This window comes from Octopus bimaculoides, chromosome 11, assembly GCF_001194135.2.
Source record: "Octopus bimaculoides isolate UCB-OBI-ISO-001 chromosome 11, ASM119413v2, whole genome shotgun sequence".
Taxonomy (NCBI): Eukaryota; Metazoa; Mollusca; class Cephalopoda; order Octopoda; family Octopodidae; genus Octopus; species Octopus bimaculoides.
This window is the reverse complement of record NC_068991.1, coordinates 66219609-66234877: the sequence shown is the minus strand read 5'-3', so window position 1 is coordinate 66234877 and position 15269 is coordinate 66219609. Positions and strand designations below refer to the sequence as shown.

Sequence of the window (15269 nt, the reverse complement as noted above, 5' to 3'; positions counted from 1 at the left end):
TATATATATTATATATATATATATATATTATATATATATATATATACACATATATATATACTCATTTACTTGTTTCAGTCATTTGACTGTGGCCATGCATATATATATACATACACACACACACATATATATATACAAACACATATATATGTATCTATCTGTGTATATTTATATATATATATACATACACATATATATGTATCTATCTGTGTATATATATATATATATATATATATATATATATGTGTGTGTGTGTGTGTGTATGTATATATATATATATATATTTGTATATATATGTGTGTGTGTGTATGTATGTATGTATATATGTGTGTATATATGTATATGTATATGTGTATATATGTATGTATGTATATATATGTGTGCGTGTGTGTGTGTATATATATATATATGTGTATATATATGTGTACAGAATGTTATCTTGTATCATTATTAATACTTCTCTTTTGCTGTTTTCAGAGTTTCAGTTTGAAGGTTTCGGAATTGAGGCTTGTCGTAGCATGGTCGCGATGCACGATGTATCCTTTTTCAAAGAGTAATTACACATGTTTTAAAGTAGATTTAATTTCATTTCTTTATATTCTGACTGACCCCTCTGGTCTTCTGTTCATGAGTGTCCTCTATACAGCATGACAATATCTACATCATCAACCAACCTGCTAGAAATATCAGTCAAGTCTCCCTATTACACAATATTTTTATTAAAAAGAAAATCAGGAAACATTGGATAATGTAGTTCTGCCACACTGTGTGTGAAAAAAAGATGGAATAGTCATGGTTGGAATACCATCTGCAATGTTAGGATAACATCGGGCTAAATAAGAACAATAACATAGATCATGTAGTGTTATATAAGTGATATATTCTTTTCTCTCTTATATAAATGTACTTTTACTCAGTTATAAGTGGTTTAACTGCTATTTCTAGCAATATGACTAAATTTTTCCCATACAGTTTATATTGCATCCAGCTGCCCAGATTAATTTTATACTAAATGATTTGGCATTTCGCTAAATCAGCCATAAATACATATGTCAAATATATATATATATTATTCAAAAGAATTCCAACTCTGTTTTTTGTTTTATTAATATTCTTATAAAATTAATGTAGGATATAGAATATGGAATATATAGTATATATAGTAAAATGAAATGGAGTATTGATTGTCTTATTGAATAAATGAAATATTGAATATTAAATATATAAGGACTAGTATACTTTCCTGCTTTCTAGCAATCTTCAAGGTCCCGTGTGACGGGGAGAATTAACTGTTCCATAGAAGTAATGGAAGCACACTTTTGACAATTCCCATTAGGATCAAACTGTGCAGTCCAATGTTCTAATTTTGCTTCACTCATGGAGAAGTTATCTACCCTATCAATATATATAAATGTGCTTTTATGCATCTCTAAGTGGTTTAACTAGTATTTCTAGCAATATATGTACTTGTAGCAATTAGTGACAACTAAATTTTGCCTATATGGTTTGTATTGTGCCCAGCTGCTCACATTAATTTTATATGTGACCTGCCAGTGCAAGTGCCACTTAAAAAACATGCAATCCACACTGTAAAGTGGTTGGCATTTGGAAGGGCATCCAGCTGAAAAAACCATGCCAAAACAAACACAGAAGCATGGTGCAGTCTACTGCCTGGCCATCTCTTGTCAAACCATCCAACACATGCCAGCATGGAAGAAGAACGTTAAACAATGAAGATGATACATATATATATAAACAATGGTAGGCGTAGGAGTGGCTGTGTGGTAAGTAGCTTGCTTACCAACCACATGGTTCCGGATTCAGTCCCACTGCGTGGCACCTTGGGCAAGTGGCTTCTGCTATAGCCTCAGGCCGACCAAAGCCTTGTGAGTGGATTTGGTAGACAGAAACTGAAAGAAGCCCGTCGTATATATATGTATATATATATGTGTGTGTGTGTGTGTGTCCCCAACATCGCTTGACAACCGATGCTGGTGTGTTTACGTCCCCGTAACTTAGTGGTTTGGCAAAAGAGACCGATAGAATAAGTACTAGGCTTACAAAGAATAAGTCCTGGGGTCGATTTGCTCGACTAAAGGCAGTGCTCCAGCATGGCTGCAGTCAAATGACTGAAACAAGTAAAAGAGTAATGGCTTACTATAGTTTCCCTCAAAAAGTATAAGCCTCAGCAAACCAAAGGTTATTGCAGAAGACACCTGCTTAAGGTACCACACAGTGAGGTCAAACCTATGACCCTGTAGTTGCAAAATAAACTTGACAACAGGTTTATCCCTTCACTCACTGTATGATAATTATCCTAATGATTTTATAACAATTTTTCTCGAAAATTTAATTAGTGATCCTAGCCTTGAGAGAAATCAATTTGGTACAGACAAAAACTTAATGCAGCAGTAATTATATAAGTCTCTACTGCTGTTGGTGAGATAATTATATTTCCATATAAGGAAAACATGTAATCTTATACAGAATTAATTAATTCAATTATATTGTGCATTATGAAATTAATGATACGTTACTCATAATTGTCACACCCAGCTGCCAAAAAATGAATACATCATTAATAATAATTATCTGAAGTAAATATTGGTTTTAAATCTTTGCACAAGGCCGGCAATACTGGTATTTATTTTATTAACCCTGAGAGGATGGAAGGCAAAAGTTGATCATGGCAGAATTTGAACTCAGATCACAAGGACAGATAAAATACCAATTAGGCAATTATGGCTAGAGCTGGTACCATAAAAAAAGTACCCAGTATGCTCTGTAAACTGGTTGGCATTAGGAAGGGCATCCAGCTGTAGAAACCATGTATTAGTACATGATAAAGTCCCCTTACTCAACAGACCCCTTGAAAGCATCCAATCCATGCATGTATAGAAGCCAAACATCATCATCGTCGTCATCATTTAACGTCCGATGTCCATGCTGGCATAGCAGTTGTGGTGGTGGTGGTGGTGGAAGTAGAGACAGGGCCAATCAACTATTCCATTTCTTTCTTTACAGGGAAATTATGGAACCTTGGGGGTTATTTAAAATATTTTGATTTATCTTTGTTTTTATGTTATTTTCTCAAAGTTACCAGAATTTGTCCTTAACATAACGCTCAGGGTGACATGTCTGGAAAACTGGGATTTGTGGAATTCAAAACTCTTTGGAAAGATCTTCGCAGATGGAAGGTATGTTTACACGTTAAGAAAAATATATATAATGATACGTTGTACACTTGTGTGATGTATATGTACTTATATGACAAGGTTTGACATAGTTAAGAGAAAGTGTATGATAGCATTATACAAAAGTATGGGATATACTCTGGCGATACATATCTAGTTCCCTTTCTCACTTTGTGGAGCTCAATGATGCTCATAGTCTTCTGGAACATTTCATGCAGACAATCTGAACATCTCCATCTCCTTCAAACTTATCTCAAATTCAAGTGATGGTAAGTTACGTAGGTAGATGTGCTTAAAACTCCCCCACTATACTGTCTTTGTACTTTAAATGCATTTTCAAACTACTAATAGGACTTTAGGATAAATGTCCTTTCTACAAAGCTTAGCCTGGCTCCCTTCATTATTTTTAATGGGTTAATCTGTTAAAGTATGTTCACATATTTATAAAAGGTATACCACTCCCACAAAAAAATGTGTGACATATGTTTATATAAAGACATGATATCATTATATGAAAGTATATGATATCATTATATGATGATATGCAATATAGTTAAATGAAAGAATACAAGACATTATATGAAGATATAGTTCCATGAATATCACAAAGTGAAAAAAAAAATTGTGATATTTTGAGATTGTGTAATACATATGTTTCAGGTCTGGATCATATATAATAGGAAATATAGCCATCATGTAAAAATACAGCTATGTAAAAAGCACCCAGTACACTCTGTAAAGTGACTGGCATTAGGAAGGGCATCCAGCTGTAGAAGCCAAGCCAAATCAGACTATGGAACCAGGTGAAGCCCTTGGCCTTACCAGTTCCTTACATGTCAGCATGGGAAACAGATGTTAAATGTTGATGATGATAATGATGATGAACATTATATAATTATGTATTATAGCATTATATGGTTATAAGGTGTGTGATGTATTTTCATGATAATGTGGTTAAGAAGTTCCCTTTGGAATCATATGGCTTAGGAATACTAAGCATTATAGAATTAAAGAACAGTCAGGTATCCTTTTAGGACTTCCCTGAAATATAAAGAAAATGACATTTATGTATTGTATTTTTTTCATCTTCATTTTCAGTCCGTCTTCAAAGACTTTGATGCAGATTCCAGTGGAAACCTGAATTCTCATGAACTTCGCTCTGCACTACATAGCGCTGGTAAGTAAACATTTATTTTATATTCTGAAGTAATTTATGATCTACAAAGTGGCACGTAAATAGCACCATTTGAGCGTGATCGTTACCAACGTCACCTTCCTGGCACGTGTAGACATTCGAGCGAGATCGTTGCCAGTGCCGCTGGACTGGCTCCTGTGCAGGTGGCACGTAAAATACACCATTTCGAGCGTGGCCGTTGCCAGTACCGCCTGACTGGCCTTCGTGCCGGTGGCACGTAAAAGCACCCACTACATTCTCGGAGTGGTTGGCGTTAGGAAGGGCATCCAGCTGTAGAAACTCTGCCAGATCAGATTTGGAGCCTGGTGTAGCCACCTGGTCCACCAGTCCTCAGTCAAATCGTCCAACCCATGCTAGCATGGAAAGCGGACGTTAAACGATGATGATGATAAAAGTTATTTACTCATTGATTCATATAAGGAATTAATCTAATTAACATATGGTTCGAGTAGCTAATCACCTCTTATTACTTAATTACTTAAGACCTATGTTCCCTATGGAACATTGACCATCAACAACTTTTCTCCTCTGCCCTCAACTCTGGGATAACTTTTCTGCTTCTCTCCAGTCAGATCCCTGCTTTTTTCAGCTCTGCTTCAGTATCTTGCTTCCAGCTGTTACAATATCCTCCCTTCTGCCTCCCCTGTGGGTTCCTGGTCAGAGGCCTGACATATAATGCAGGATGTGGTCTACCGAACCATTCAGATTTTGTTTCACTGTGAGAAGGCCTTACTCTCACAAGTTTTTTTGGTTTTGAATTGTTATCAATGCTTCTGTAACTTTATTTTTCTAGCTAGAGCCAGGTTTATGTAGTAGTAGAGACAGTTGTGTTCCACAACTGACAATTGTAAATAATAAAATGTGAAAATCTGACTTTGTTGGAATTCCATTGATTAATATATATAGGGTCATCCCATAAATAATGTGCTTTTTTATACTCCTTTTATTTTTCAAAATTAAGATAAAGTTCTTTTTTAATCTAAAGCATACTCTCCTTTGCTTTCTACAATGTTCTTCCACCTATCTGGTTAGAGTGTCAGACCCTCAATCATAAGGTAGTGAGTTCAATTCCCATACTAGGCTGTGTGTTGTGCTCTTGTATTCATTCGCTATATATATATATATACACGTGTATTAATCATATTTTCTATTATATTTCAGGATTCAGATTGAGTAACAATAACTTCCAAGCGTTGGTAATGCGGTACAGTAACAAGGACGGTTCAATCACATTTGTGGACTTCATTGTGTGTGCTATTCGTCTGAAATCAATGCTCAGTGAGTTAATGTTTCTTCACTTACTTGTCTTTAAGTCATAATAGTTTACATCTTCCCTCTGACCCAGCAGATAAGAAAAATGCAATTAAACTTTACTGTAAAGTTACCGGTTTGGCGACAGTAACTCCCATCCATCGGCTCCTCAGTTTGCAGATAGGGAAATGGTTAGTAGATATACTGGTTAGCTGTGAATACTTAATAAGCAGTCTCACACAAAATCATGGGTAGCCTTTTAATAAGGTATAGTACCCATCAGTCACCCTGCCAGGGTCACGGTGAAATCCTGAAGCCCTGTAAAGAGTGGAAATGCCGCTATCATTGGAAAGTAGGATGGCAGTAGGGAATGAAATGCAAGACATAGAATACTTGGTCTTGAGATTTCCCACTTCACAGAACAAATTACATTTTTGCCAAACTTAGTCTGGGAAATTCATCATTTAGCTGGCACTGCAACTATGTGTAGGACCTGCAATCATAGATGAGAAATTAGCAATTGAAAGACGAAGACAAAGCACAGCAACTGAGTTTAGTTGTTTCTATGCATGGGTTCTTGAGACACAGAGTCAAGCTAATTCATTTTTGAATGGTGGTGTTCTTTCTGAAATTCTCCACATTTCACATGACATCATACATGCATGATGTCATGTGAAATGTGGAGAATTTACTGGCCAATAGAAAGATGTTGTGAGAATTGATCTTCATATGGTTCGCATATTTTATCACCCGCACATTAGTAAACAAAAATTCAATCAATGCATTGGGAGTTGAATGTAAAAATAGACTAGAAAAACCAACTAAATTCATTGCAGTATTGAATTTTGTTTGTCTAAATTCTGAGTTCAAATCTTAGCTGGGATTGGTTTTGTCTTTTTATAAATCTGAGGGTGATAAAATAATTATCAGTAATGTATTGAGATTAATTTGACTTCACCATTCCCCAATCGACCACAAATTATTCATATATTTGGGTTTTGAGAATTAAGAGCTTCACTTCTATTTTAACATGTATTTTTGTATATCTATTTTCAGCTTCATTTGCTACCTATGATACAGGAAAAACTGGAGTCATCGCTCTCTCTGCTAATAACGTAAGTTTTTTTCCTTCCTTTACTGGTCATCATCATTTAACATTTGTATTTCATACTGGCATGGGTTGAATGGTTTGACAAAATCCAAGACAGAGGACTGCGTTGAGCTCCATGCATGATTTGGCTTGGTTTCTATGGCTAGATGCCCTTCCTAATGCCAACCACTTTTCAGAGTGTACTAGGTGCTTTAAGATCCCTTGATGGAAGAGGATGTTGAGAGAATTGGCTAGGTGTTGAACGACAGGAGTATGACAGAGATGGGAATAGGTATCTTGCTGTAGAGCAGATATATGGCTACCCCAGATGGAGGAAATTTTATGGTGATAAGTTGTGAGGACATACTCACAAGTTACAAGAGGGTGAATATGAAGAGGATGGGGATAGAGGAATAGGTGAAGGGGATAGGGGTAGAGGCTCAGGCAAGTTCACAAGAGTATTAGGTGAGCAACAGATTGCTAGAGGGAGGGAATACAGATGATACAATGAATGGCAAGCAGGGAAGGAAAAGAATAGCATAAACCTGCAAATTGATGGTTGTTGTTGTTATTGTATAACCCAGGTTAATCCCAATTTGAACAGACTAATTGTTGTGTCAACACCCCAGGCGAAGAAGTAGGATCTTCCAAGACATATAAATAGAGGTAGTCTGGCCATGGTAGGAGTGTTGAGTAGCAGTTGAGTAGAGATCATCCGAAGGTGCTAGATAGCAGTAGCTTGAGACATAACACTAGTGATGAAAGATATTCAGGCCTTGATCAACCTGTGTTTTTTTTAAGATCTAATGTACATATAGAACTGCATTAGCTTGCATACATGTCTCCTTCTCTTTTTGAAACAGTAGAATGTGATTTGAGAAAGAGTCTCTGCTATTTCTAGCTTAGCTTTTAAGCTTATAAGTGTCACACTAAAAAAAGAACCTTACATTATCTATTCCATTGTTCTTTATTCCTATTTCAAGAATTTAATGATTGGATAAGTAAGTACCTACTGCTACTGTTGTTGTTGTTTAAAGCCAGATCTTCTTTGACATCCTCTGCTTTCATAAAGGATAGTCCACAATGTAAGGAAATGTTGTACACACAATGGGACTGAGCTGGGCAGCACATTGTATCCTTGAGCAAGGCACTTCATATCACATTGTTCCAGTCTTCTGAGCTGAAAATGAGTACCAGCCAAGAGCTGGTGCAACCCTCTCGCCCTCCAGTTGTCACATCCTTCATATCCTACTCAAAGAGTAAAAGGGTTGTTTGTTGGTACACACTACCAGATCGTGAATATAGCTATATATATATATCATCATCATCATCATCGTTTAACGTCCGCTTTCCATGCTAGCATGGGTTGGACGATTTGACTGAGGACCTATATATATATAAACAATATATGAGTATATGCATATATATGTACATGTATGTATATACCTTCATCCACATGTACATATAGATACATAACTGGGTACATGACATGGCAAAAGAACATGGACAAAATGGTAAACAAGGTGCAACAAACAAGCAGGCCACATAGAAACATCCCCTTCATCAGCTGCCACCATTAAAATCCTGGCGTTTCGAAGAATTAAGGCAGTACGCATCGTTAAAATGGTTCTTCCCACGAACACAAATTAAACAGGTCCTATATATATATATATATATATATATATATATACTAGGCTAGACTACACTACCCGTGACCCGTTGGGTCACCAATAGTTCAAGGTACCTGAAAAAACCACGTATCTCGGTAATCTGTGGTCTGAGTTACATGAAACTTGTGCTATTCCATTTATATTCACATTTCAATGGTACCTTACTTTCAAAGCATTTTTCCCATTCCACACCTGTTTGGCTATTTATAAAGGTACCCGAGAAAACTGCATATCTCTGTAACCCATGATCCAATTCATGCAGAACTTGTTTTATTCCATTTGTATTCACATGAGCATCAGATTTATGAGGTCTCCTGCTTTTCTCTCTTTCCCTGTTTCACCAGATGCTCAGCTCTCCGAGTGTCCAATTTCTGATCTCTCCTGCTTCTGTCTCTTTCTCTCTGTTCTGCTAGATGCTCAGCCCTTACTTTATCAGTCTCATCGACCCTTCCTGATCTTGGGTAAATATTTTGTAAAGGACCCATTCATACTTCAGTATGAAATAATTTTTTCCACAGGTTTTTTCAAGTGCATTCAACATATCTCCCCTCAAAACCTGCCGCAAGCCACAAAAGAAAGTGTGGAGGGGTGGTGGGGACCTCAGAGTTTTGTTTCATAAGTTTTTTTTTTCTTTCTTTTCCAAGTTATTTTGCCTGATTTCAACAAATCACACATAAACAGCTTCTTTCCCCAGAAAAGGTAAGATTTGGCTGCTATTTCTAGCATACCCTGCTCCCATGTACCAGCTATTTCAGGTCCTTTATCATAAATAGTTGTTACGTGGTAGCAGAGCATGCTAGATAGAACAGCCAAATCTTTCCTTTTCTGAGGAAAGGAGCCATGTACGCATGATTTTGATGTCACATTCATTGAAAGCATGTGAAATAACCTGGAAAAGAAAATAAATCCTGCAAAACAAAATTCCATTGGTGTGAAACTCAGAGTTTGCCCAGGAAACTCCAAGGTTCCCATCACCCCTTCCTTTTCTGAAAAAAGTAGCTTGCGGTGGGTTTGCAAATCAGATACATTGAATGCACTTGAAAAGACCTGTGGAAAAAAACTATTTCACACTGAGGTACCAACAGGTCCATTACGAAATATTTACCTACTTTTTAATAATTAAAATATTGTCTGTTTAAAGAAAGCTGAAATATAAATGCTCACTGTACAAGCAATTTGCATTTTTTAAGCTTATTATAAACACTAAACACAACAAAACTGCTACAGTAAACCATATCTTTTTTTTCTTTCAGTTCGTCCAGATGACCATGTATTCCTAAAGGAACTGCAATGAAGTATCCATCACCAACCAACGTCTATTACTGTTGCTTGTATATATATATATATATATATATATATATTTATAACTGTGTCTTTTTTGTCATGTCTGTTTTGTAGTAAGTTTTTTGATAAATCACAAAGAGGTATTGAAGACCAGCAAACTTCTGTACATAACATATTGCTGGCTTCTCAATAAACCATAGCGTCATATTTTTCTATTCTTAATATCTCCTTTTCATACTGTAATAACACAAGAATCTCTGCATTTGATAATGTTCCAGAGGTTTGCTTCGTTCGCTACTTCTGAAACTTGGGATTAATTATTGCATTTCCTGTGATTTTGATTTCTCATCAATGTGTTTGTCCATGATTTAAAAAAAAAAAAAAAAAAAAAATCGAACAAAAAAATAATAATCCATAATTATGTTATTTGATTGTGTGGTAAACAATTACAATTGTTTTTAATGTTAAAAAGATCTTTGTCTAATACTGTTATGTTGCTATGAATGTAATGAAACATGGCTCTTTATTTATGATAATTTACCTGTTTGGTGATGGTAGTTTTTTTTTGTTTTTTTTTTTTATCTCAGCAGTTATGTCCAACTATTTTTCACTCATGGAAAAATCATCAAAAAAATAATTATTCTATTGAATCTTTTCCCTTTTTTTTTTTTTTTTATATAGAATTATTCTTCTTAATATCCTGGATTATTTTGATTATCATTATCGTCATTATTATTATTATTATTAAAATTATTATTATCAACAATGTTAAAAATGATCACTGCAGAAACTATGCAAAAAAGCTAGCTGGCCGTTGCCCGCAAAGTGTTCCAGCAAAGACACTTTTGCAAGAGGCCTTTCAGTGCCACAGACTTCTGAAGCACTTTCTCTTTCCTTCTCAATAATAATATAGTTAGAATTTAGTTTAGTCAAATTATGCCTTTTAAAAAGAAAAAAAACCTACTAAAATATTTAAAATTTACACAGTAATTATTTTCTCCGTTAAATTTTTCATATATTTGTAGTTGTTCTCCGAAATTTATATTTTAAAACTATTTCTTTATTGTAATTGCATGATTGCACATACCTTTAGTAAAAAAAATATCCGTCAGAGAATATATCTCTGGATATCTCTTCAGCAATATCCTTCACTATAATCTACTTTTATTAGATATTTTTCCATATTATATCACCTAGCCTAACCTTATATCTATTATATTGTGCTTCTTATATTTAACTACTTTACCTTCAATCTTTGATGCAATGATAATCTTACTCCACAGTCTTGTCATAATTCAAATTAAGACTTTTTTTTTTTCCGCTATCAAACGATCTTAAAGATATTTACTAATGTAAATAGCAATGAGATAAAGCAACTTAAAATACTCTTTTGTTCTCAAAAGACTGTACAAGCAGAGCGCAAGAATTCAACTGCCCTTTGTTGTCTACAGTTCAAAGACAAAAAAAAAAATAAAATAAAGATTTAGTTATATACCTTTACATTCTGTGTTCAAATCCCGCCCAGGTCTACTTTGCCTTTCATACTTTCGAGGTCAATAAAATAAGTATGTGTGTCGAGTTAATCGACTGTTCCGTAGAAGGCGGTGCTCCAGCATGGCCGCAGTCCAATGACTGAAACCAGTAAGAAAATAAAGGAATAACCAAAATCCTACTCTATTTCTTTATTCTAGAGATAAATAATTCTTTTATAATCTACTTCCATTTCCTCTATTTCTTGTGAACAAAATGAGGTTTAAAAGATGTTAAACCTTAAAACAAATGTGAGGTATAAAGTGAAAACTACTTAATTTAACTAAAGTTCTCGAGCAGTTTCTATGGAGGTATTAAATGATGATTTTCTTTTATGATTCATCATGGATTATATATATATATATACATATATATATACACACATATAAAAGCTGACTTCCTGCTTAATATTGATATCATTTTTACCATTACTGTTAATTTAAGTTAGACAACCTAAATTTCTATAATTAACTGTTTCTATTAAAACAAATATGATTGCGTCTGTTTTACTCAACCCAAGAGTATTCCATCCAAATTTCTCAAGAATGTTACTCTAAATTATGGTTTCTTTGTATAAAAATCCATTCTCTAGTATCCTGCCATTTAGGAAGACTTATCAAGGCTTTTCCAAAACTTACTTCTCCAAGTGCCTTATCATAAAAGAATTTTATATGCTGTTTACTTCTTAACTTCTGCATGAAACTATCATCAATATTATAATAATTATTATTATTATTGTTATTACTATTATTACTTGTATCATTATTATTAATATTATTAAAACTACAAAGATTCAGTAGTATACATAAGGCTTGTCTAAACTGCTTGTCTGTAGCCGTTTTCACTTTTCAGTATAAAGCGATTTATGTGTTTTAATCATTGTTATACTAATCTTATCCCTCAGACTATTATTAATTATTATTCAATCTGTTGCTACTGGTTATTTTAATCCAATAACATTATTTAAAAAGGTTATGCATATTATTAACTTGTCCCAACAAACAAGTATTAACAATATATTTTTCTCTTTATCATTTGTTTTCAAACTGTCCCTCTTGGATTTATATTGTTATTTAATTTTAAATATTATATATATATATATATATATATATATATAATACGTATGGGATACATATAATTTTATTGTATGTTTGTTTCTCTCTTTTTCTTAGATCAGTTTTTAACTCGTTTCCTCGTATACCTCCCCATTTTATTATTTTACTTTAGCATTTAAATGAAACACAGGAAAGGTGTTTTGATATGAAATATTTCCAAATATTTTTTTGATTGCACACTTCTATAAAAATATATTTTTCTTTTAATTTTTAATGGCAAAGACTGCTGTAAAATATATGTCGCCATACACACATAAAAAACCCCAGAAAAATTGTTTCCCTGCCCACTTTTTTTTTAGAGATATTTTCTATAGCTCAGTTGTTTGTTTTTTTTCTTTTCCATTTAACTAAAAAAAGCTGTTGATATCTTTAAACTGCTTATTTTATCACATATTCAAATACAATATCAACTTGTTTTATCACAGTTAATAGCAATAGTTTCATTAATTTTAGTTACAGTTAATAACTGTTTCTAAATTATAATTCTATCTTTATAACACATTATTATTATTATTGATTCCTTTTTGTTCTCTGGTTAATTTTCTTGGAACATTAATATTAAAACTTTAAAAACTTCACATTATCATTGACATATGGATAATAGTTAATATAACATAATCTGTTATACACAAGTTATACAGAAGTCAATAAATTAAACACACACATTCATAATATATATATATATATATATGCATATACAAAGTAATAGTATTAAGGACATATATCATGCATCTATTATATTGGAATAATCTTTATATACCCTACACTTGAAACTGAAGAGTTTCTCTCAAGATAAAACACAAAATAAACTATACACTCATGAAAATAAGCTGACATCTGACAAATGTCAAGCTTTCTTACACTTTCTGTTTCATTTGCATTTCCAATTGTTTAAACATAGTGAAAAGGAAAAAGGGTATCAAGAAAAAAAAGCAGAATATTGAATCTCAGATCTGTATAGTCAACCTAAAGTATGACACTAAAACTTTGTAGCATTCAGTATAGAATCCAAGCAGAGAAGAAAAAAATGTCTGAATTTCAAAGAAATTTTATTTCTTATTTTAGAAACAATTTTTTTTTATTATTGAATTTTAAAGAATCTCATAGAAAGAATTATCAATGAGGGACTTAAGTTTCCTTCAAATGATATTATTGGATCACTGATAGTAAAGTCATCAGTTTAGCCCGTGGAAGCATATTACCTACACAGGCTTCATTTATAACTACCTGATCAGCCACAAGGGAGAACATTCAACTATAGATGCACTTTTGTACGGAGCCAACATCAGACATCAATGGAGATTAGAAAGCCTTAAAAATTCACTCTGACACTGCCTACGGGAATAGCATAGTGGATAAAGGCATTGGTTAAGTGCAGTGCAGACACTTGTAGAAGGCTGAGATGTAACGAAAGCAACAAACAAAATGAAGACATCATTACAACTAGTAGATGCACTTATTTCAACACTTTTAATAATTTCAAATTCTGAAACAGCCATTGAAACAAATGCATATAAAACACACTCACATGTACAACACCAAGCACTATAGACTCACCATAATAGTAATTTTAATACAGCACTAACTCACCTGCCTACAACTTTTTGTTGAAACTTTTATAAATGCTCAATTATTTCACAATCATGAGATGCAGTAGCCAGGTTGTTGAAGGTTGTGAACTCAAGATTACTGTGTGTTGCAAGTTCAAATCCTACTGCAGACATTACTGCATTGTTTCCTTAAGCAAGACACTCAACTCAATCTGTCTAAGGCTTCTTGCTAATTAAGGTATATTATTTTACGTGCTTTCTTTGTTTTTATAAACCCTATGTAATTTTTTGTATTGTATATGTATATATGTGTGTGTATATATATATATATGTATGTATAAATACACACATATACAATACTACAATACATTTTATTGCGTGTCATTTAATTATTACAATTGTTTGATTTTTTTTTTTATGCAATAAAATTATTTACAATTATTGTTTTGATTATTACATGAATAAAGTTATTAACTATTCATTGTTTTAGTGACTTCATTTCAATTTATAGAAATAGTTCTGAATTTGTGGGTATTTATCTCTTGCAAGAACCATATGATTTTTAACAAAACAGTTACACATTATTTATCAGGGCTGAGAAAAGAATGCTTATGCTTATAAAATCATTTTTTCTGTTGTTAGTTCAGTTGCTCCAATATATATCTTAAGTTCATCTCTGTTTCTACTTCATTGCTATATATTATCAACTTTTGCCAAACAGCTACCATCTAGTGGGCAATTCTGATAAATTCTAGAGTTGCATTATCATTATGGAACAGCTATTAGCCTATCTTTTCATTCAGATTTAAAGCATTGTAACAACCAAAATTCTTACAAGCTGAATAACTAACCTTAACACATTTCTAGTTTAATATCTTACAATAGTAAGTGGAAACTTGCTACAGGTGAGCAAGAGAAATTTTGAAAGAAAGAACTCTCGCCAAACAAGTGTTTTGTCCCATTTGTTCCTGACACACTCAGGAAGCTGGGCCTACCTAGATAGTGACTCCTAGGTGTCTTCCTGGTGTTATTTAAATGTCATTTTTAATGGTTCTTGAACTCAGAACCTTTGAGCAAGCGGTGAGCTGGCAGAAACGTTAGCACACTGGGCAAAATGCTTAGCGGTATTTCGTTGGCCGTTACGTTCTAAATTCAAATTCCGCCGAGGTCGAATTTGCCTTTCATCCTTTCAGGGTCGATAAATTAAGTACCAGTTACGCACTGCTGTGATTCAATGGACAGGGGAAGGAATACTTTTTTTGCTAAACAAGGACAAATTTGAGCTCAACTTTAGAAAAGCTGTATTTGATCGGTCTGATTCTTGTCAATCAGAAGAGACTTAGATGCAACTGTAAACAACCAAAGCTGGAGTGTACACATTAACAATAAA

General features: G+C 33.6%; 1 protein-coding gene across 1 annotated transcript in view; it reads left to right on the top strand.

The window, feature by feature from the left end:
* LOC106879700 (calpain-A) overlaps positions 1 to 14358 on the top strand; it is a 159322-nt gene extending 144964 nt beyond the window's left edge. The window contains exons 15-20 of the mRNA XM_052972000.1: positions 478 to 536; positions 3129 to 3197; positions 4293 to 4371; positions 5551 to 5667; positions 6697 to 6755; positions 9654 to 14358. Of these exons, the coding sequence (XP_052827960.1) occupies positions 478 to 536; positions 3129 to 3197; positions 4293 to 4371; positions 5551 to 5667; positions 6697 to 6755; positions 9654 to 9680 (410 nt within the window). The 3' untranslated portion in view covers positions 9681 to 14358. The remainder of the gene's footprint in view (positions 1 to 477; positions 537 to 3128; positions 3198 to 4292; positions 4372 to 5550; positions 5668 to 6696; positions 6756 to 9653) is intronic.
* The last annotated feature ends 911 nt before the right edge of the window (positions 14359 to 15269 follow it).